We start from the raw sequence: 25,372 nt of genomic DNA on the forward strand, positions 1-25,372 counted from the left end.
TTTCTTACTTGTTTTTTTTTTTTTTTTTTTTTATTTAAACTTTTCTTTTCAAATTCAATTTTTTTTTATTTATCTTTTTTTAATATATTTTCTTTCTTTTAATCTGGAGCACGCGAATGTTTACAATTAATATACATATTAAATCATAGAAAAAATTGCGGCAAGGCACATGACAATATTAGTTTAGATTGCTATCGTTCTACGTTTAGCTGGACATAGGCATTTTACGACTTATAGATGGTATTACAATGTACAATTGTATTTATATCTCTCTCTATATATATGTACGTTAAAGATACATGCGACGGGGGGCACTAACAACGAATGTGTGCGGCGGCTCAACAACGACTAAACGCGATCGGACCAAGTTAAAACGCTTAAAGTGTTGCTCATGCCAGGTGTTTACGGTTGACGCCGTCGCTGCTGGCAGCGCTGCTAGCGTCTGTTGTGGCGAGAATAGAAAAAGCAGCAACAAAATACGCATTTGAGACGAAATGGAATTGGCACAAGAAAAACGCAAACCGGCGTTGGCGTTCCAAAGGCAAAGCTTGAACAAAAATAGTTTAATTCGGAATTGGACCTGAAATTGCGATCGTGCTGACAGCTGTGCGTGTGTGTGTGCGACCGTTGACGCCAACGTCGGCGTCGACGTCGCTGCCAGCAGACAACCCCGTTATGGATTGCTGACTTCGAGCTCAGCGCTCCTACCACATGACGTATGTATATTACAACAACAACAGCTACACCTGTGTGTGCATGTGTTTAAAAGAGTGTGTGTGTGTGGTTGGCGGTCATAGCAACCAACGCCTACGTCAACGCAGCGCCACAAGAACAGCAACTACAACAACAACAACAACTGCCAACGCAGAACAACAAAAAATATGCAAAATGAAGGTTACAATAGCAAAGAGTAAAGTAAAGCTTCAAAATGCTCGCACAAAAGATACCTATTGAAGAGAGGTAATATTCTCAGCCATAGTAGCTTTAGTAATAGTTAATTCTTAGTTAGTGACAAACGTCATAATAAAGGTCCACTACAAATATCTCCTATGTAGGATATGGAAATTTTAAGAATGATCTTAAAGCAAACAGCTTTAAAATAAACTTCTTTAATCAAAAACTTGGCTAGGTCGATTTGAAGATGATAAGCCTATCTTGCTTGGGCTCCTTCATTCTGGGTATTCTTTGTGCTTTAGTACGGGTATTACCTATAGACACACGACAGGACATTAGAGTATTTTTATATTATATATTATAGCTTATATACTTCGATAATTTATTATCTGATCAGGGAACTTAGAATACAGTTTAGAGAAAATGAAATCTTATAGCATACAAATAAACAAAATCCCCATATATGTATCTAAAAAGTTCATGGAGAAACCATCCAAATGACATAAATTGGTCTATTAGTTTTTAATGACTAAAACTATCAAGTGGAAGCGGCGAATACAAAGGAATAGATAAGCATTTAGCTAGTCTACCACTTTAGACAGATAGTTAAGGAAGAATATAAAAGTCGATTAATCGGCTTGCACTTCCATTGATTATCATAAAGTTTATGTGTCTTTTAGCTGTGCAGGGTAAAAGAAACAAAGGAATTACATAAGCATTTGCGGCGCCTTAACTTGTTGCTGTTACTGTTGTCATTTGGTTTGTGGTAGCCAAAATTTACCATGTTGCTACAATGTTTGACTTGGACTTCTATTCACCTTTGTGAGTCAAAACATTTCAGGCTGCGTCATCGAGACATCAAAGCCATCAGGTAGTCGCTCTGCTAGTACTTCTTGGCCCAAAATAGAAATCGAGACAAAAGCCAAAGCCATAGAATGCTCATAATAACAATAAGAATGCCAAACATAACATACACACACACACAAAACAATCCCAAGTCTTCGGGCGAAACCAGAAAGAACAACAAGTTTTGTGATTAAGACTTGACGCTCTGCGCAGTTGCACAGTGGGTCAAGTCAGTTGTAATCGGAGAATCATCTGTTCACTAATTAGAAGAGACCAAACATCGGCTTCTATTGCTTCCAGTGCGGCTGTTGTTGTAGTTGGCTGACCCCACGACATTTTCTTTGCCTTTGCCGATTCGCACAAAACTAAATTAGGCAAAAGTAATTTGAATTTGATGCTCATAACATATCACGACTCAGTCATTACACAGCTGGGCAAGCTGCGCGGCACTGCTCCAACTGGTCAGCCAAAGCCCATGGAGTGACCCGAAAATAAAACATGGACAGACCACCAAGACGACCATCACTTTTTACAGGTTACACAAGCCAGAAACAAACCCAAATGCTGGGAACTCTTTTAAAGTCTAGCGAAAAGACCACAGTGGGAAAAAACAGGGAAATTTTGCGAATTTGGCCATTATTAATGGGTAATAAAAAATGTACAAAATGGGACAAAGCAACATGGCCGAAAGTTGAACTACAGATAAAGAAAAGTAAAACGAAAAACAGGAATATTATCATAAATAGTTATTACCTTAGCAAGCTCTACTAAAAATATAAAATATAGGAAATATATTTTCTGCACAGATAAATGAAGACATATATATTTATATATATGGTTTTTTAATCTATGGATTTTTAATCTCTAACAAATATTATTGCAGACTTTTTAACTGAAGTACTAAATGCTGCTTGACTGCATGGCCTTTTCCTTTTTTATTTGCAATCTGTCTTGTACAATAAGCTAATCTTAAAACTATAACTATAAATACCCGGATGGTTTCAACTCGAATGACATCAATCCACTTTTTAATTTGTTTTCAAGTAAAAGCCCACTAAATTGCACTTGAGATCAATAAAAAATATTCGTATTTGTGCATATTCGTATATATTTTTGGATATTTATTGGCTTAGCCTATTAGGTGATGATTTAGTACTACTTATTAGTTCAATAATTTATAACAGTGTCTGTATCAGTGTCTGTATACTGAATAATCACTTTTATGATATAAAATTGGCTGATGAACATGCACAAAAAAGTAAAACATTTACTCCTCGCATATAAATTAATTTCAAGTAGGTTATTACTTTTAAACATTTTGAAATACTGTTAAGAATGTGGGCGAAAATGATCTAAAATGATTTCTAAACAGCTTAATTATATTTTCAAATTAATACATATAAATATGCATATATATTGAAAATAAAAATGTAAACAAATTAAAAACTTCATTTAAAGTGTTCATAAATCTTTTTAACGAGTAAACGTGCGCCCAAGTACCTAAATATATAAATGAATTTGCTTTGCAGTCGATCTAGAAGTGTGCGCTAAGGTGTGCTAAGAGCAAGCATTTCGAGCAGCAATAAAAACGCGTTCGAATCATATTCTAATCAAAAATGGTCACACAAACTGTCACCGCAATATCCCTTATAGGTGATTGTCTAAAAAGTGTAATTGATGCGAGTGGGTGTTGAAATCTCTATAAATGTAACACTCGCATGCGAGAGACGGGAAATGCCATGTAACGATTGATTTATATGGTAGGTAGAGAGGCTAACCTCCCCACACACACACACACTCACACGCATATAGACAGAAAGAGGGGACAGCCGGGTCTGTGCTAAAACAGACAGACTGACAGTTAGGGAGTCACATATATAGGAGGCTAATTAGCATTTTGCATGAGCGACCAGCCCGTGTTGCCCTACATGGCTAAAAAGCCAGTAACTACAGCTGTTTTGTATTACCTGCTACGTATATAGACAAAACATATATACAGCTAATAAATATATACATACGTACTCGTGCATTGTATGTAAACAGCGAAATGGAGAAGCGCTACGATGGCACATTGTTGTTGGCTATTTTCTAACTACTGCTAGGTTTCTAGCTACTGCAACTTTTGCTGCTGCTACCAATAAAATTGAAAATCTAATTAGTCAAAAGTAAAACAACAACAAAAGAAGAAGGGATACGGCTGAGGGAGAAGTCTCTGACTAGTTTATTAATACCGATGTGATGCAAGAGAGTAAACAGTTGTGCATTATCTATGTATTTTCTGGTAATTTGAGCAACGTTTCGCACCTAGAACGTGCTATTTGTGGTGGCTAAATAGCATCGCAATCTCAAATAGCTCATAAATGTGGGAAGTGCTGGAAACCCAAACGGTAGCTCGCTGCGATTGCAATTAGAACCCGCACGATCAAAATTGTAAATACTTCTCTAATCTGTTATCGATACGTAAAACAAATCTGTCGTGATTATCGTTTATATGGCCTGTAAACAAGGAAATATAATAGGGAAGCCCACTGGCATGAACAATTTGTCTTGCTAAATAACAAGGGAATATGTCAACTGTAAGACTCAGAAAGAGTCTATTAAAATGAACGAAGCATATGCCCACAGCAATTACTGAACCTTATAATTTCCCTACGGTTTCGGCAGTTAACTCATATGAGCTAAAATAAGCTTAGTTTGAGTTCAGCTACGAATGTTTAATGATCTTAATCACATACTAGATATCTTCGACTTAATATAGGTTGGCTTAAAGAAGGTCAAGCTAGAGCAATATTTAAAGCAATTATTTAAATCTTTTTAGCTCGGGTTTAAAAAAATAGCTCAAGATGATTTAGCAGAAAATAATTGCTAACATTTTTTACATATTTTCCTAGAACAGACATTATACTGATCAGAGTATGAAAGTAAATACGAAAGTACTGGTTGAAGAAACCACTAGTTAGAAATTCAAGCGGACAAACACTTTAATAAAATACTTTTTATTTTTGATTAGTTTCACTTGCTATTAAATTACAGTTTATTTATAGCCTTAGAACCCTTATCACGTCTTGACATAAAAGATTAATAAAAAAAATGATTTAAAACTTTTCTTACAATCATATTAGAATAAAATTTTGGTGGCATCTTGACAGTGACTTAACAGTTGCTGTTCAGCTGTTAAGTTCATGTAAGTGCTCCAAGTAACTGCTCCCTTGCTTATAGTCTTGAGGGTAAATATCAAAAATTGATGTGAATAACTATAACAAATAGAAGCAGTAATTTGTATTTAGCTATTATATCACGTAATTTAGCTATTCAGTCGCATTATGTGAGCTTTAGTGTGGGCACGTCATTTGACAAGCCAAATATGTAACATTCCTAGCAGCTTTTACTGTCAAGCGGCAAGCGGCAAGCGGCAAGCGGCAAAGCGTGTGGGCTCGTCATCAATAAAATTATAAATTACATATCACTCTATAACTATATAACCAGATATCTGACTGGGCACTCAGAATGTAGCTAATGTGAAGCACACAGATACGTACTTGAGCTATTGAAATGATTGTTGCTGTTGTTATTGTAATTGTTGTTCATTCATATTAATTATCAACGGTTGTGAATTGAAACACGTTCGAGCCGCGTGTAAGATACCCCTCAAATTGAACTGAACTGAACTGATCTTTGCTTATATGGCTAGCTTAAACATTTGCATATGAAAATGCGGAATTTTTTGCGTGGTTGCGCCTCGCTGTCTAAACTGGCCAATGCTATATATATATATATTTATAGATATATACATACATTGAGAATGTATTGAGTGATTGAGCGCATGTTCAACCTGTTTGCAGGCACTCGGGCCATATTTGTGCAAAAGCTGCTAAGCAATTTATTAATGAAACGAAATGGCAAACATTTAAAAATATTGTGACTGGCTACATACACATCGATCTATACATATATTTCGATATAGGTTTTGATGTTCAATTCGGTTTTGATCAGCTGCCCACGCATCATAAACGAAATTCAGTCATCGCTATCATAAATTGAGACATATAAGTGCATTTTGTTTGTTTTGTTTTTCTTTATTTTTCCATGTCTGTTCTGGTTCAGCTAGCAAGTTCGTTGCTTGCGTTGAAGTCTTTCGTTTTTGTTTCTTAGTACGTGACACTTCTAACGCGGTGGGTCAGCAGTATTGTTATATGGCTGATGTCATGACCAAGGCATAAACAAATAACACATTTTATTTCATTTCATGCCATAAGCCTTCTGTTATTGGCTTTCAGATATAATACGCTTTTGTATTTTGTTCCACCTGAAGCAGCGCTGAGCGTCGACTGTCATTGACTCTGTTGTGGCCCAGGTCTCATAATAAATCAAAATACCAAAAGCTGATGATGTGAGCCGGAGCAGCAGCTCGAGATACTTTCTTTAGAGAACAAATCTGAAATTGAAAACTGAGTGTTTGCTAACTTAACGCATGGGCACCCCAACTAAACATCAAGTGCTTGTTTCTTTATTTTTTCTGTTTGTACTTTTATGGTAATCTGCCCAAATACAGCAGGCGCATCTGTATCTGTCGGATACAGCACAAATGAAACACCTGAGCTGTGCCCAAGCACAGTCAAAAAAGACAAAACGAGCGTTGAATTATGTGCAAAAATTGCTTGGAAAATTAGACGCAAAGCTTATAATGAAAACGTTTGTCAGGCGTAATTCGACATAGATTTCACAGACTTCTTTTAAGCCGTGCAGCTAGTTAGCCAGCGGCACTCTTTAATGCTCTGTAAACGAGAAGCCTATCGGGTATATCAAGCTGAGTTGCGTCAAGGACAAGCTAGATCATTCTATCATCATATCAAATCATTCTCATCAGCATCACCAAATATATACTTTATATTATGGCATATATTGGCTGATCTGAAACATCTAATATATTGTTCTTAAAATTAAATACAGCAGAAATTCACAAATTTAGCAATGTGGAAGAACATATATCAAATGCAGTTCAATTAAAATGAATAATCTTTAAATGAATAAATAATGAATCTTAAAAACCTGAACAAAATATACATATGTATATATATACGGCTATTTGGCGAATTTCTTAACAATCTTATCAAGTATACATAAATTATTTAAAAGGTATTATTCAAATTTTTGACAAATTCTGTTTACAGGGCAACTTTTCGTGGCGCATGCTCAACCAGTTTAGCCTGCCGCTTAAGTCATAAACTTATGTCTGTTTTTCTGTCTTTTTGTGCTCAAATTAAACAATTGAGAACGCGCACAGCTTAGCAGCAACTAAGTATCTCCAGCTGACGGAAGTCAGCAAATGTTTTAAAGTCAAGGCGAAGGCCTGTCAGAACTTGACTGCTCACATAAATACATTATATAGATATATATACTTTAAACACCCCGTGGCACTCCTCATTCGAGGGAAAATCTGAGCTTTTGTGGGTGTTTCGTAGATCACAGCGATTATCTATAAGGCACAATTTATAACTTAATTATAGCCAAAGCAGCGTTACAAACTGCCGCCGGGTTTGCTTGGCAAATTGCCTGCAATTTATTGGCATCGGCTTCGCTTTGAATTAAACATTTCGTATTTTGCACATTGACCTATAAAATGCGCCATTTAATTGAATTTAATGCAAACGGGCAGATAGACAAACAAACAGAAAGACAGACTCGCAAAAATAAATAACAATGCGAATATCTTTGCAATTGCCGTATAAATAAGCATTATGTCATAATTGAAATTCAACCGAAACGCGATCTCCAAACGAGATTTCGTTCAAGTCAACGCCCCAAACACAGTTTGTCTGAGTTAAATGCAATTTCGAATGCAAAATGGCATAATAAAACTCAATTCAGATCAAAGCTAAAGTGTTTCTAATTTTGTTATTATAGCGAGGAGTGATATATTATTTAGATACTTTTAATTAACGGAATTCGTATATGATATCATAGTTGGGTAGATAGAACGATGTATAAACCAAAGAATATATGAACAATAGACAACAGATGGATACATCTGAAAATACGGAGATAGTGCCGATAAATAGTTTGAAAATATATAGTTCAAAGACTTTCGAGCGGCAGAAAATACTTGCACAAAAGTAAATATATTTTAGATAAAATTAATTGAAAAATTTATTATTTAGTTAACTCACATCGGTTCAGATATTTCGGTGCACAATTACAGAATTATATGGAAAATACTCAATAGCAATTTAACAGAAGTAATATAAAAATTGCGTTCACAAACATCCAAAAATACCTCTGTTATAGAATCTCTCAATGGAGCTATGAAAAAATATATGCCCATAAAAAAGTCAACTGCCAGCCCCTTAGATAAACTGGAACAACTTGATTATACCCTTCCTTTTTTTCATTTTCATTTTGGGCTAACCATTTTTGGGGCAACATAGGGTACATACATACATATTGTTAATGCCAGATCCCATTAACAAGAATTGCTCCTCCCGCACCGCACACTGTTATGTTGTTAACAGCATTCTGTTAATAACATCACCCAGTTCTCCTACTGGTTCGCGGTACTTAGCGCCCGCTACTTCGTCTCGCGAGTACTTGTCACTTGCCACTCCTGGTACTGACGAGACATATGTACATCTTATTCACAATACTATACGAGCGACACAGCTCTAATCTACAAATAAAGACGAGGAAACTACAAGCCGGTCTTTTACTTATCGGCGACGCCATCACTCCAACATTTGGTCCTTCGAGCCGGAGCTTCATCCACCTTCACACCAGCATTCCATCGGCCGTCGAGATAAGTACCCCATTCTTGTCTAGAGTAGTACATACATATATATATGCATAAATACACTGGCACCTCTCATCCGCCTTCCCTTGTATATACATATATATGTACTAATCTAGCAATATTTCGACTACATGCCTATATGTTTACCTTCTTATATATATAGATATGTATTAAGCTGTGTTTAAATCCGATTAATATTTATTAACACGAAAAGAACAATATCCTTTGTTGATCGTTTAATAAATTTATTTACATATTCTGCCTTTTCACACATCCGCACATACTCATATAGTATATAACTAGTCGCCGGCTGCAGAGAGACATATGTATATATGTATACATACATATATATGTACATGCTTCTCGCTTAACTATTAAATAAAACACAATATCCTTTGTTATTTTTAATAGTTTTATTTTGCAATTTAATAATTAATCCTCCAAGCATAATTATTTCTACTTGTTTTGGTTATCTATTTGCTAATTGTGTGTCCGCTTTCTTCTGTTTGTACGCAAATACGCTCATACATACATACATACATCCATGTATGCACATATGAGCATCTTGTAACTTTATATTTCACTCGCGTACAAACAGCCCAGCAACACAATTAACATATATGTAAATTCACAATTGCAACTTCCACATACATATACACGACACATTTACAGAATAATAAACTTAAATTGTTAAATTGGTTGTTTTGTTTTGTGTCCAAGCAGCTGAGATCGTCACTAGTATCGATAGAATTTTCAATAACTATCACCGGCCGCCACAATTTCTGACGATAGTTGTGTCACGATCAGTATTTATCGTATTTCAAAGAGCCATTGTAAAGCAAAATATAAAGCCACCCTCTTAATTATTAAATTTATCCTAATTACAATAATTAATTACAAAGTCGACTTTCAAATTAAGAATTTGGTTATTTAATTTATCCTAATTAAATAAATTAAACTTTTTTGCCTCTTCTTCTTCTTTGTTTTCGCTTTACTTGCTTAAAAGGCAATAATTCTTTTCTAATTTGCTCTACGTTCAGTTTACAACTTTCTTGCTCTTGTCAACTGAATTACTTTGCTCTTTGAGTGAATTTCTGTCTCCATATCAGAAATTTCCAGCAGCTAACTTCTAGTTAGCATCCATGTCTGATCGTTCGGGTCGAGCGCAACTTAGTGTACCAGCTTCGCGTCTGATCAAGCGCAGTGCCTCTGCATCACCCATTCCGTCCGGGAAACCGCAGACAAGCAGCACTTTCAAGCGTAGTCCGGTCGTCACCCGATCCAGTATAAAGCCCGCCAGTCCGTCTAAAATGTCGTTGTCTGACTTCATCTCGGCTGCGGATAGGCTCATCAAGTTTGAGTCGCGCATTGACAGTCCCGGAGACTCTAATGCCACCCAGGCGGCTCAGCTCCGGGCCTTCGAGATCCGTCGAGATCGGGTCAAGGCATTGTGGGATGATGCTGAGCAGCAATATAAGGTCTGTGCCAGAGCATTGAGCCAAGGGGCGAGCAGTGGCGAAGTTGAAGCCACGGAGGCCAAATTCGACAACTGCTACACTGTCTACGAGCGGTGTACGACCCATCTGGGTGTACAGATCGACGCACTTTCCGCATCGAGTACACCGCCCGCTCCTATGTCCGCTCCTTTCGCCACGTCTGAAGGCTGTCGCCTTCCACCCGTTGACATGGAAGTGTTCCACGGCGATTACTTGCGCTGGCCAACATTCCGCGATCTTTTTACTGCGATCTACATAAACAATCCGTGTTTAACTCCGGTGGAAAAGCTGTTCCACCTTAATTCAAAAACAGCAGGCGATGCAAACGCACTAGTCGCAGAGTATCCTCTCACAAACGACGGCTTTGCATCGGCTTGGGTCTCTTTGTGTGATCGGTTTGAGAATAAGCGGCTGTTAGTCAACAGCCAGCTTAAAACTCTTCTCAACCTTTCCAAGATCACCAAGGAGTCAGGCTCGGCTCTCAGAGAGTTGCATAGCACTATGCACAGATGTGTCACGGCAATCGAGCATGCTCAGATATCCACTGAAAGTTGGGATTGCATTCTTGTGTTCCTGTGCACTTCAAATTTGCCGGAACAAACTCGATCTCTCTGGGAGCATTCATTGAAACGAAAAACAGAAATCCCAGCCTGGCAGGACGTCAGTCACTTCCTTAGCGAGCGCGCTCGTGCTCTTGAAGCTATGGAAGGTGACCGTTCTGTTCCAAAAGTTCCGAACTCAATTCCGAGATCTGCGAACCCTGCCCTTCCCGAACGACTGAACTCGTTCAGAACGCAAGTGGACACAATCGGCACAAGGTGCGATCTGTGTTCAAGAGAGAATCATCCAATCCGATTCTGCCATCAGTTTCTCCAACTATCCATTCATGAACGAGAAACTTACATAAAATCGAAGAAGCTTTGTCTAAACTGTTTCGCTAAAGGTCACCAGTTACGAGAGTGTACCAGTACTCACAACTGTTTCACGTGCAATGGTCGACATAACACCCTACTCCATAGGGACAATACTCTTCGGACCGCTGCTGCCTCCACAACAGCTATAGCTCCGACTCGTACTCCAGTTATGTCCAACGTCCAAACGTATCTGGCTGCCAACACACGAGGTGTCCTCCTCGGCACGGCGGTGATTAATATATGCCATTTCGGCGCAACTTATCCCGCCCGTGCTTTAGTCGACTCAGGGTCCGAAGCGACTTTCATTTCTGAGCGACTGTTCCGAAAAATCAAGTTGCCATTCAAGTCCGTGCATACTCAGGTCTCCGGCCTGAACCAAGCAGTGACAGCTGAGGCACACAAGGTATGCAACTTTGATATTGGCTCTCCGTTGAAACCGAGAATGCGAATCAAGGCTTCTGCTCTCGTTGTTCCAAATCTGGCTGGTAACATCCCTTCGTCCCCAGTTCCGCAACTCTTGTTAAACAAACTTCCGAAAATTCAGCTAGCTGACCCCGAGTTCTACAAGAGTGCGGAAATTGATGTCCTGATAGGCGCGGATATCCTTCCGACTATCATTCAGGGAGGTTATCACCCTAATATTTGTGGGCCTCTTATAGGTCTGGAGACTGTTTTCGGTTGGGTACTGACAGGCCCACATTCACAGATGATACCAGGAACGGTCTCCTCCTTCACAACTCAGGTTTCCGTTTCGGAAGAGGCGAAACTTGAGTCTCCGCCAACCGTATCATCTGACGAAGCTCTTCCATTCCGAGCTCCAAACAGCACCACTCCGAAAGTGAGGGTCGGTTTCAAGGCTCTTCGTCCAGCACTGAATGATATTCTTCATTCAGGCCCATCATTCCAACCCGATCCTCGTCCTCCTTGTGCTGTCAAACTAACCTCCATGTTGTGTCCTAACGAGCAAGTAATTCTACCTCCAACTCATTCGATCTTCCAGATAAAGACGCCGTCATCAGAAAGCAGCAAGCCACGCGGTACCAATTCCTTCCAGTGCCGCGTGTGCCCAGGAGCCCACGGTCTCCGGGATTGCCAGCGTTTTCTGGGCCTTTCAGGGGAGAAGCGGATGCGTGCGGTACTTACACATAAGTACTGTACGAACTGCTTGGCTCACGAGCACTCCGGGCAATCCTGCCGAAGCAAGGGACGTTGCAAAACGTGTGGCCAGAATCACCACACGCTCCTGCATCTCCAGGGATCAGCACGTCTCTCCGCCTCGACTCCTAAACAGGCGGTCACAGCTCCGCTGACGACCTTGATCCGCACAGCAAGAGGTCTCCAGCTTGGACACGACGTCTTAATTTGCAATCCTTGCAAGGGGGGGGGAGTATGTTAATGCCAGATCCCATTAACAAGAATTGCTCCTCCCGCACCGCACACTGTTATGTTGTTAACAGCATTCTGTTAATAACATCACCCAGTTCTCCTACTGGTTCGCGGTACTTAGCGCCCGCTACTTCGTCTCGCGAGTACTTGTCACTTGCCACTCCTGGTACTGACGAGACATATGTACATCTTATTCACAATACTATACGAGCGACACAGCTCTAATCTACAAATAAAGACGAGGAAACTACAAGCCGGTCTTTTACTTATCGGCGACGCCATCACTCCAACACATATATACCATTCATTTGTGTATAATAAGCAGAAATATCCTTTTAAGTCGCGCTCACAAATTTGCATTGCGAATGACTAAATGACATCAGCGACTCACAAACAAACAGCAACAGATACAAAGATACGCAGATACACAGATATACAGAGAGCGAGAGACACCCGCAACTGCAGGCCGCAATATACATAAATCCTTGGCCAACGACAATTGCCAGGCCAAGACGAGACGCGAGAGGGGCGCACACGTTAAATGCGAGACAGCAAGAAATAATAAATAACATAAACAGTAAATGACGCGCGATTGAGTTTCACATTGTCAAGTGATTTACAATTCGTTTTGCCTCAATTGAATCAGCAGCAACAGTTGCTGTTGTTGCCTCATGGCCGTTGTTGTTGTTGTCGTTGTGGCTGTTGCTGCTGCTGCTGCTGCTGCTGCTGGCTGCCACCGCGGCTGACTGGCAGCATCATTGAGCATTTATGCGCCCCATCGATCAATCCGAGCCGCCGAGCATCGAACGCAGCTCGATGCGGCATGCGCCGTCACAAATTACGAAATACCCGAGTTTTAAGTTGCATCTAGTTTGGTTGCTGTTGTTGTTGTTGCTGTTGCTGTTGTTGACACACATTGTGACTCGAGACACGGAGACTCGAGACGCAGTGCGGAAATGTGCAACATGCCCGATGACTAAGCGAGCCCCAGAGGCGTGCCCCAAGCCAGGCCGAACTCAAGTCGAAAGCTAAGAGTTGATATAACTAATGAGAAACCCATCAAGGAATTTACTTGTGGACAGCTCTGAGAAATGTTTTTCATGTTATACATGCAAGTGCAAGTGGCATGCTAAACACCTTTCTGCTTATCTCAACTTCAACAGAAATATTTGGCTTGAAAAGAATTGCAATTGCCTTAAAAAGTAATTTGAGCTTTGCGCTATGAATCTTCGGAAAAACCTTTTGAATTCAGTCTTTGGAAAATATAAGAAACCGAATAACATTGTATGAATGTATTTATAGCACTATTAAATATTAAATATTTTTAACACTCATTTAAACTCATTCATATGTATATCTGTATATAAAATTGGTAATATTTCTGATTTCTTAATCGAATGGGAAACCATTATAAATTAAAATATTTAGTTATCAACACATTTTTTTTATTGTAATAATATAAAAAACAAAACAACAAATTTCAAACTTCGACAATTTACTCCATTTTTTTTTTCAACCTCGAATTTATGTCAGTACTGATTATCTATTCGAAATTAATCGAAAACAAAAAATTAACTGCCAATAAAACAGTTTATAAAACACTTATGATGTAATCTAACAAATATTCAAAGATATCGTATAATTTTCTAATAATAATGGGCTCACATTAATCCGTAGCTACTGCTCGAGGGTCTGACAAATGCTATCTAAGAGAACATTGATTGATTTGAAAATAGTTTAATTTATACATTTACAGCTCGACTCAAGCTCGATGCTTTAAGGCTGCAATCATATTTCAGAGATAAAATGCTTGTTATTTGGTGAACAGCTTCATTATGCGCAAAGGTGTCGCAACGGGCACTACAACCTTTTCCAGAGCTTCGATCGAGTGCGTTGTTAATTTTCGTGTTATTTTATGTTTTTGGCTGTGTAGGTGGCCTGGGCAAGTGGCTGATTTGTGGCGGCCTTGTGGACAATAACAACAACAGTTGACGAACTGTAGCAGCCACTTGGACTTGGTTATGTGTGTCAGTCAACCGCTCAGTAGACGCTGAGACGATGCTGATGAAGAGAAGGTAAACTGGCTACCTTAAAAGGCAGCGCCGCGTTCGCCAAAATAAGTCAACAACAGCCGGAGAGCTCTGCTGTAAAAATAGCAGCTGCTGGGTAGGAGTAGATCAAGCACAATATTTAACCGAAAATCGAAGCTGAAATAACCAATATATATATGTGTGTGTGTATGTATGAGTGTGTTTGTTTGTGTGGGCCGAGCTGCAGTTGTTGATCAATGAATCGATGACGAAACTATAACATACGTGTACATACGTGTACATACGTGTACATATGTACAAATCTACAAGATATACAGCAAATACGCCCAAATGAAAACGAATTCGTTCGTTGTGTGAACATTTGTTAACGATCTCACGAATTGGGCGGCCAGTTTGAGGGTCACCTTCGCCCAATTGTTGCGTGTGGGCGCCACTGGCGCTGACTTTGATACTGTCGCCATGTTGGGCAACATATCGTGGACCTGCCCACAGTTATCCAACACTTGCTCCATTTACGCACTCACACACACACACACAACCAGTCAAAACTCACTGAGAAACCAGTTCAATGCTTGCTAAAATGCAGCGAGTAGTTGGATCAAAAACAGAGTATGATTGCTTTTAGGATTGTAACGACAAAAGAATGTAACAAGTACATTGCCTAGCCTAGCTTATATAAGCCCATTAGGCAATAATGTTAAAGCAATTATAAATGAAGGAACTAGAACATTCCGCCTTACAATGAAACGAGCTCGCAAAGGGACGAACGAGATCTGATTCACTCAAATTTGATTATCCTAATTCAAATGAGAGCAAATGGTCAGATTGTCTCGTTACTTAACTTACTCGTTTCTTCGCCTTACAGCGATAGGTTAAGCTTAACAAGAATCAATTTTAATTGAACTTAAGCTAATTATTTGGCCTTAACTCTATGCAGTTTCTGTGTAACATATTTCGCTTATCTTAATTAGTACAACTAACTCCTATAGAAAGTAACGAGAGGTATAATAAATACGGTAACAGAGAGTCTCAGTAATAATTTTCAACTGATCTTCAGTGAGATGAGTTAAGGCGGGGTACCGTACAACCGAGATCTTTCACAAAACTCTAACAATTAAACCAAATAAAACTGCCGAGTATCGTAAATTTAGTCGGCAGGTAAATATTTTTTACATTATATAATGTTACATATATAAACTTGCGTCACTTAAAATAAATCAATTATGACAAGTGTATCAAATAGGTTATTTCCTCAGTCAAGCAATGTTCAATCTTCTTAAGAGATTAAAAATGTTCCTCTTCTTTTCGTTTGCAACTAGTAATTAACATCAATAAATATTTAATGAATAAATCTCTAAAAACTTGCTCCATTTACATCCAACTTTTATATATAACATGTAACGAATGCTCTACATTACCTGGAAATGCAATATAATCGTCCAGATCAAGCCCAGCGTTAGCTTGGGATTACCATCCACAATGTCCTCGGCGCGTATGTTGACCAATTTGATATTCTTAAAGCGCAGAAAATCCAGCGCCATTTGTGCATTCTGCAGCATGTGGAATCGCATTTTGCCCTTCTCTCGTGGCTATGGGAAAGTAACGAATAGGAAAATTAAAAACGAGTACAAAAATCTTATTGGACACAAAGTTGTCGATAGAGCTGGTTGTGGCTACTTACCAGGTGTTCGCCAGATAGCACCTCCAAGAGTGAAAGCAAATTGTGACCATCGCGCAAATCCTCAAATAAATCCACGACTCGCCGATTGGCCTGGGTAGGTGGAAAAACGAAGAAGAAGAAGAAAAAAAAACATGTTAGGCGACAGTTGAAAAGTAAAAGTTGAAGGTTATACAAATATATACATCTATGTATATGCATGCAGGGTGTTAAGAAAGTGTTTACAACAATTCGGTGTTTAGGAATTCAATATTAGTGGGCGGGTGCATTTAGTGAAGAACAATAAACGAGCATAAGGAAACGAACAAATCAAAAACGAACAAATTTTAGTGTACAACGCCTCAAAATATACAACTGTTTTCAAAATATTTATAAAAGAAACCTTCAACAATAATTGAAAAAGTAATAATAATGGTCTTTTCAAACAAATTCTTTAATTAAAATTGAATATATTTATCTCTCAGTACTAGATATATATATTTAATAATTATATATGCAAAACATTTATACACGTTGAAACTCTGCTTGAGATTGGCACAACTTACTGACTGTGAACAACAGGGTATACCATTTGTGGTAACACAAACATGTAGCATGGTATAGGTCTGCAAATTTAATAGAGTACTCCGTGAGATTTTCAAATTTAAAAGCAAATATTAAGAAAAAAAATAAAACTAATTTGGAAACGTAGTATTTTTTATACAAACACTATACCTTGGCATACTTCCAATGCTGCTTGTAGTTAAGAGAGTTAAGAAAGAGAGCATAAAGGAATGCTATTTTAATTTTACATAAATTGATAAAAACCCTAACTTTTGCTCGTAAAAATCGTAAATGTTTAATTTGGATGAGGGTCTTAAATGGAGCACTTATGTTGATGATATGTATGTTTCATGATAACTGTGGATCAGCGGCTCACTCCGTGACTCTGCTATGCACTCACCTTTTTAAGATGTTTGTTAACCCATTTTGTGAAAGTCTTCTTTTGAATGGCATCGCGTTCGTCTGGCAGAAATGAGAAAGGTTTATATTAAAATTGATCAAGATCCATAAAGCTAAATGAAATTGTTAATATTTAATTGATTTCTCATTTAGGATTCATGCAACGGCAAAGCACTTGGATTATGTCAATCAATATACATATATGGGTCTCACACACTTTGATATGATATGATCTACACTGCAAGCGCTGACGACATCAACGAAAATTGCTGCTGGCTTGAAAAATGTACACTTTATGTTAAATATTTAACGCCTACTTATAAAACAAGCAAAGCCAAGAACAAAATTAATAATCAAAATCAAATTTGTATCCATAATAACTATATTTAATCATATGCGAGTATTTAATGTGTGGGCGCTGACTTATGGCCTAAACTTTTAATGAGCTTGTTTGTATTTTTTTCTGCTTTGTTGCTGTTGCTGTTTTAATTGAACAATTCATTTGAGTTGCGGCTACGTAATTAGCTTCAAGCAGTGAACATTTGTCAATTGTCCATACGAATCTCAGGGCCTCAGACATTGACTTTGGCCAAAGTCCGATAAGGCTGACGATTCGATAAGAATTTTTTTTCTTTTTTGTTGACGTGATTTGTTGACCATAGTAAAAAGGGAGGAATATAGTGGGAGCGAGATTGAGAACGACTGAGAGAGAAAGAGAGAGCAAGAGGGTTCCTTATCTATTGATGACATACAATAAAAAATCCAACAGTTAGGACTAGTTTTCCGCATCGATTCACTGAAACACATGCTTAGCTCTTTGGAGAACAACGTAATTAGTGTCAAGTCTATCTATACATTATATCATATCATTCATAACAAATCTGGCTTTCAATAGCATTATATCTAATCGTTTATGATGGCAATTAAGTGGAACAACTTAGCAAATCTTTTTATTTTTAGAATATCCATTGTGAATGACTCACAGTCAAAATGGAAATGTGTCACTGATTTTACCAGGTCAAATTCATTAAACTCTTCAGAAATATAAACAATTCTAACAAGTTTAAATATAAACAATTCTAACGAAAATACAAGTTACAACAACGAATAGTTTAATGGCTCTCCATCGATATTACATTATCTGAAAACATTCAATTAAGCACACTTCAAGGGTAATAAATATCCAATAAAATTAAAATAAAGCTTAGATATATTATTATATTATTATTTTATATATATTATATTATTTTTCTGATTTTGAAAAATATATTTTAGAGCTTTATTTCTCACTTAGTATTAGTAATTTCCTATGAATTGTGAGGAATAGTAAATGTTTAAATCAAACTAATATCACGTATAGCTTGGAATCACAAATCTATATTTCTTCCTTAAGACTTGAAATCTAATCTAACGTCACAATGGCAGTTGTAAATCCATAAAGGTAAAGAATAACACAAAGCGAATAACCCATCAATACGAAATATAAAGTTCAGTGCCCATTTGACTCATATCAAGTCGAGTGCTAAGGTACATAGTAATGGCTGTAAATGAAGTTTTACGGTTAATAAACCCGATAAATTGTAGTGCAGGGCAAATAAAGTGGACAGCAAACAGCTTTGAGAGCAGCAAGAAACATGAAAGCAAAACAAAATGTGCAAAAAGAAAAAAATAACACTTTTATATATATACATAGGAATCTCACGATAAAGAACAGGTAACAAGAGAGTTGCGGAAAGAGAGCGAGTGAAGAGCGAGCTATACAACTGTATTTTTGCACTCTCTCTCTCTCTCGTCTTAACTCTTTTTAAGTATGTGTGTGAAGGCTGTTAACGTGTTATTAATTGCATTTGTGTTCGTATTAATTATTGCTGACTGAATAACACTCTTAGCCAAAGTTCTACTTAATTCATTAATGACTCACGACATAACAACTGTGCAAAAACCACTGTTGTCCCGCCCCCTTGCCGTCGCCCACCTCTTACGTTCAAATCAATACGGATTAATCTATTAAGACTTTTCCAGTCTTACCAGTCTGAGTACCCAATATTTCGAATTTTGTAGCCAGATTCGAAATGAATAGTTTTGATCATTCAATAATTTTTTTCTCTTTAATTTAAATATTTTCTTAAATGATCAAATCTGCGTTGAAAAAAGAAGAATTCTTTTGCTATCTACTGCTCGATTCGGTATGTATCGAATTGACCCGTTATCAATTAATATATACTTTTATTGCTGAACTAAAAACTATTAATTATAGCACAGATCTTTCAATATCAAGCACTATTTAATAGTTCATGTCAACTAGTTCAAGATAAAATATATATTTATATAATTCATATGTAATTTGTGATAGTTATCGATTAGTTTTATTACGAACTTTCGTTATCGTCACATTTTACATTCATAAACATACGATAAACACACACGAATCGCCTTCACAAGCATTTTATTAAAACAGTAGAGATATGAACTAGTTTCTGGCATAAGTCTAATCTAATTTTTGAGATGATTATGATAATTGAGAAATAAAACAGAAAACTAGAGAAATATGCTTGAAAATAATACATATCTAACATCGTAAATATTTTCTATGGCTAAGCGGATGTGCTCGGGGAAATCTCCAAAAAGTTTTAACAGTAACTCAGCGCATATAAGACACGTCTTAATAATATTATAAATTATAATAGTTAGGGTAGAGCCTGAAGTGTTTGGTATATATTAGACTGAAGTCTAGGCACCCGACAGCAGTGAAGTTTGTATAAATATTTCTTGAGCTCAGATGACTTTTCCTACACGTTTGTATACATTCTCGGGAAAAAACTGAATCACTAAAGCAGCTTAACACCTTTATAGTATGTTTACTTAACAGAGCATTTACTTTTGTCTTTGTAATGAACACATTTGTAAGCCCTTTTTTACTACAGGGTATCAAAAGTTTATCCCTTAATGTTTGTCTGCAAAACGTCAGTCAGTCAGTCATCATATCATAGTTCATAAATATATAAAGTTCATTTCAATTTGACAACACGAAAAGGTGTACAGTGTACATATGATCAAATGTGTACGTGTGTGAGTGTGTTTATGTGTGTGCTTGTCTGTGTGTCTGTGTATATACCTCTCACACACAGGTAAGCACACTATCTGATATACACAGAGGTGTTGTTGTTGCGCTTGCTTTTCGTGAGCGCGTGATGATGTCACGTTCTAAGTTGAATTTTGCTGCCACGATTAAATGTTTGTTAACGTATTTCACTGTTAACGTATTTTACGTTTGTTGTTGTTTTTAGTCAACTTCAAAATGAAAAAAAAATCAATAGTGTAGTATACGTCTTTGAAGTTCGCTAATGTTTATTTTTGCATTCTGTCGTCGCGCTTTTTGATTAGCGCACTTCAATGGCAGCGCCACGAAGCGAAGGACGTTGCTTGACCACAACATCAACAAAAATATAATAATAAAAGCAACAATTACTCTAGCATTAGTAATAAGCAACAACAATTTAGCATAATTGGTAGGCTTTCTACTTGCGCTTTTGATAAGCGCTTGCTGGGTCATTATGAAAGTGCCTATAAATAAGTCTTTAGCGTAGTCGACCATATCTTATTTTCAATCAACCTAAACCAAAAATATACTAAAACCCTATTAGGTAACAGAGATTGCATGATAAATAGTTTTATACTTCACATACCCTGTAAACAGAGATATTTTGGAATAAACTTTGGGGAAAAATATGTGGGTTAACAAGCATAGCACTGAATCAAGAATCTTTTGAATTCATTAATATATTTTAAATTTATAACTGCAAAGCATCAATTTGACATAGTTTTTTTGGGCTCTTTCAAAAGGAATCTGCATATACAATCTTGTTAGAGACCCACTATTTCATTCAAAGCAAATTAGTATATGATCTCATCGAACTATAGTCTAAAAGAGGTAGAGTCTTTAATTTTGTTCTGCCAACGATCGCTTTAACTGAGAAATTAAATATAATTAACATTTTTGATAGATTTGCACATTCTTCATTATTAATCCTTGCCCGATTTCATCGAGCTACGAGTGGAGTGTCTTTTCCCGTTCAAAGACCCTAATCTCTCTATGTATTCCCCTCTAATTACACAATAAGGTATTTTTATAATAGATTATAAGCAATGTGTATGGGTATTTATTGATCACACACAGTCGATTAATGCCTTTACCGCACTTAAGCTTTGATAAAATAACATAACGAGTCTGTCAGACTCAGCCAGGCACATATTTATTTATATATATGTGTCCTATATATACAAATTATAAGCACTTGATGGGCTCAAAGTCCGGTCCAATTTGTGGTAGGTAAACAACAAAAGAATTTCGAAAAGGCATTTATCATGGGGGTAATCGCCTACCCATCAACAAATTAGCAAATTGGTAAATATCGAATATTTAATATCGAGCATCGAATTTCCATACTTAACAGTTTTCAGAAAATATTCAGATTTCGGGTGTCCGCTCAAACCAAAAGTCGAATTAATAATCAAAAACCAAAATCAAATCAACATAAAAAGCTCATAAAAATTGTGTTTTAGAAAATCATAAACGGGTTCCAACGTACAGAGTTCTTTCTATATATAGTGTGTATATAAAATACTCAGCAGAAATTCTCAGAATTTCGAATACAACTAATTTGTTTGAGCGAGCCAGTTAATTGCCCCAACTGTTAGGGGCTCTCCAAAAGAACCAATGGAAAGAATACGACAACAACTCAGCGAATCAGCGAGTCAGTAACCAGTTCTAAAAAATTTACGCGTAAAAATCAATAAATGAATCAATATTTTTTGGTGCCGAAGCAAACGTTAAAATAATATTGACAAAGCTTTGCATATGACATGGGTCCGTTGAGCGACCCACCTAAAGTAAAATACCTCATACTTGGTTGGTGGTGAAATGTTTACTGTAAACATGGGCAGGGTTTGAACCACTCTTCGGTCCATCAATTTCATGGTCAGGGTCAGACAATCGAAGTGCTTTCATAAAACGGAAAGGTGTCAAATGGTTTATCTATGAGATATATTCTTTGCATATTTATAAGCAATATTTTATATACTCTTATATTGGCGACCTTGAACCCTGACCAGCTGCTGAAAGCTTATGGACCGTATCATAATTACAATAAGGAATTATGCAAGCATATTTTTTCACCTAATCGTGATTTCGTTAATCATTATGCAAATGCAAATCATTTCCGCAGGCGGCAATTTTAATGTTACTCAAACAACTGGCAAAAATAGAATTTAGCAAGATTGCGATACGGAAAACACGCTACCAACGAGAGACGACCAACAACTAGCGAGTGGAGCATAAAGAATCAAAAGTGAAGAGCTTAAAGACGTACATAGATCTGTTTAGTAAATGGAGAAACGAGTTGAGGGGGTTCTAGTAGCAAATTTGATTAATGGGAAAGGCATATCAAATAGAATCTGTAACAATTATATATATATAATAAAATATATCCCGATCGAATGTGATTTGTAACTTTTCTAAGCTACAACATTTTTTGAATAAATAACGAATAGAGCGTTAACACTTAAATAACAAGAAACCGGGAATAATTCCTTTTATCAACATATGTTTAGTATAACGGAAAGTCCGTAGTCGGGTGAAACGGGTATCGTATAGCTGGTTAATAGTATAAGAAATTAGCAACTCGTCAATACACAACGAGTAACGGGCAGAGCAGTAAAGCAATTCAGTTAGTTGAGCATCTGAATGACGGCGTATAACAAATAACGAGTAACGGCCAAACGAACGAGAAACGAACAACTCGAATGATAGAATGAACCTTTGCCGACTTACGCATAATATCCCAATCTTCTATAAAATGATCCCAAATGGACATGGTACCTTTAAACTGCGTCAACGCATCCTCGTAGCCGCCCTGCGGCTGCGCCTGCGTTGACGAGTGTTTGGCCTTTTTGGCCGCCGGACTAGCCTCGATCAATCCATGCGAATGCCTTGGATGATGCTGCTGATGGTGATGGTAATGATGAGTGCTGCTGCTGCTATGGCCATTGGCGTAAAGCTCCCGATCGCGTTGCTCCCGCTGGACCTGATGATAGTCGAGGGTACCATTGCCACCTGGGGAGACAGAGATTCTTGCAACAGGCGATGCGGTTGAGCTGCTCGTCGTTGTGGCATGATGGTAGCTCTGATGGTGATGATGCGTCTGCCTGGAGCTGCTCCGTTTCATCGAATTGGTGCCGCTGTTGTGATGATTGCCTGGCTCATGCTGCAGCTCATTGGGATCGAAGCCAAGACGATCCTTATAATAGGAATGCGATGTCATCTTGCGTTGTCATGAAATACTTTCGCTTGCGCGTATCTTGCTTGATTATTATTTTTAGCACGTTTGCTGCAGTTGTCTTCTTTTCTTTTTCTTTTTTTTTTTGGGTATTTTTCTCTTTTGTGGATGGCACTTTGTGATTTTATTTTTATTGCTCCGCTGACTGACTGATTGACAAAACGAAATTAAAAAGGCTAAACTTGGAGTTGCGAGTCGCGGATCGCGAGAGAGATGCAAATTAACCGCATGAGTCAGCGTTACGTACTTGAACGTGAAATCAACAACAAACGAATCGAATTGCAAAATAAAACTAAAATTTAAATCAAGTGCAATAAAATGTGAGTAAAAGTTGTGTTGACTCGCGCTGTTTTTGTTGAGGAAGTCTATTTGCGAATCTCTTCTTGCCGGCATTTTGTTCCAATTGGCTGACAGCCAAAAAGAAAAAACTAACTCAGCCGCCGGGTACGCAGCATTTGTATCTTTTGCTGGCGCGTATCTTTTGTATCTTTTTAGTGTATATGCATGCATGTGTGTGTGTGTGTGTGTGTGTGTGTGTATGTGTGTGTATGTGTGTGTATGTGTGTGTATGTGTGTGTATGTGTGTGTATGTGTGTGTATGTGTGTGTATGTGTTTGTGTCTTTCTTTCTACATGCTTTCTGCAAATGACAGACGACTCGCTGTTTCTGCATTTTGTCGTCCGGCTCTTGAACTGTTTGTCCCTACAAACTACAGACAATTGATATAAACTAAAATAAAGAGCAAGAGAATGAACGTGCAGAAGTTCAAATACCCTAGGAAATTATATCGCATACACGGCTTGGCAGACTTTAGAAGTTAATCTTTATGATGATAAGATGAATGATCATCTTCAGAGATTTACTTCTTAACTTTATAACAAGAGAATACTCTCTTATTTTAAAAGAAAAGAGTAAACGAACTTAGATGGGAACAAGCGTATATGTTGACTTTGAAGTATTTATGCAGACTACGCATTAGAACAGAACTTCAGAGGTTCACGACGGGGACCCCACACAGTGAATTCTCAAGAAAAATAGAAACTTTCAGGTTGTAAATCTAATTAGACGCTGACTATGTTTTAGCTTTTATTTAAACCGTGTACTAAATAAAGGCTATGCTATATATAGTAAATCATTTTCCCAATTAATATGAAATTTCTCTTTAAAAAATAGAAGAAATAGAATTTTATAACCTATCAATTTCCATATTTAATAGGAGTATTTTAGAGCCAATTGACTATATTTATATAACCAAGCTATAGATCAGACGGAATGTTTCAAACCATTACGAGTTCTCTTTCATCTTGAACTCTGCGACATTTTGCTGCCCTTTCGAAGGTTATGTAGGGTATGGACGTAAATTGTCTGCCCGGGCGCGGTACGGGTCGCAAATTGAAATTATAAAGATAAATTGAAATCAGACAGGGCAGCTGCTGTGACAGCTAGAGGTACAGATACAATTGTTGGTACAATTGCAGACACAGGCACAGACACAAATACAAAAGCGCAGTAAAAGTGAGCTATGCTCTAAATTGTTTGTCTCCTTCTGTCTTCTTAAACACATAAATATCATTTTTTAGCTGCACTTTAAATTGAACAATGGCCATAAAAAATTTGTACTTTCATTTGCGACAAGTCTGTAGCTCATTTTTTATTTTTAGGTGCTTATTCGAGTTGAATTACAAATGGAATTTCATTGATAACTTTTTGCTGTACTCATTTTTTATTTATTTTTTGTTCATTTTGCATTCTCGGTTGCATGAGGTCAGCAGTTGGGGTGACACAAACTGGCTTTGGCTTTCTTTCAACTTGCAACTTCCATAATAAATTTATAAATAACTACATAAATAATAGTTGAAACACGCAACGCCCAGCTGGCCAATGAGACAGGCTGTCGCGCTGATTAGATACCGATGGCCCCTCAACACAACAAACACAGATACATATACAGATATACTTAGATACAGATACAGATACAGCTACTCGGCGCAACAGATACTTATACAAATATCTTTTTGAATTTCTCTCTCGTGTTTGCCTGCTTGT

At 37.4% G+C, this 25,372-nt stretch overlaps 1 protein-coding gene across 49 annotated transcripts in view; it reads right to left on the reverse strand.

Moving 5' to 3' along the window:
* shot (dystonin-like protein short stop) overlaps positions 1 to 25,372 on the reverse strand; it is a 99,479-nt gene that overhangs the window by 50,279 nt on the left and 23,828 nt on the right. For 29 of the 49 annotated variants that reach the window (XR_016270404.1, XM_089470846.1, XM_089470845.1 and 26 more), the window contains exons 2-5: positions 22,822 to 23,475; positions 16,993 to 17,054; positions 16,053 to 16,142; positions 15,790 to 15,960 (exon numbers count right to left, since the gene is read on the reverse strand). Coding sequence is in view for 43 of the 49 variants with exons in the window: in XM_089470846.1 (XP_089326972.1) it covers positions 15,790 to 15,960; positions 16,053 to 16,142; positions 16,993 to 17,054; positions 22,822 to 23,311 (813 nt within the window). In the remaining 6 variants the exon portion in view is untranslated. Of the gene's footprint in view, positions 1 to 8; positions 2,405 to 15,789; positions 15,961 to 16,052; positions 16,143 to 16,594; positions 16,655 to 16,763; positions 16,782 to 16,992; positions 17,055 to 22,821; positions 23,476 to 25,372 lie in introns of those variants that run through there. The other 20 variants (XM_018009416.2, XM_018009413.2, XM_018009414.2 and 17 more) reach the window with 9 other exon arrangements.

This window comes from Drosophila arizonae, chromosome 5 (assembly GCF_054131065.1).
Source record: "Drosophila arizonae isolate 15081-1271.41 chromosome 5, UAZ_ARI_1.0, whole genome shotgun sequence".
In the NCBI taxonomy this organism is placed as follows: domain Eukaryota; kingdom Metazoa; phylum Arthropoda; class Insecta; order Diptera; family Drosophilidae; genus Drosophila; species Drosophila arizonae.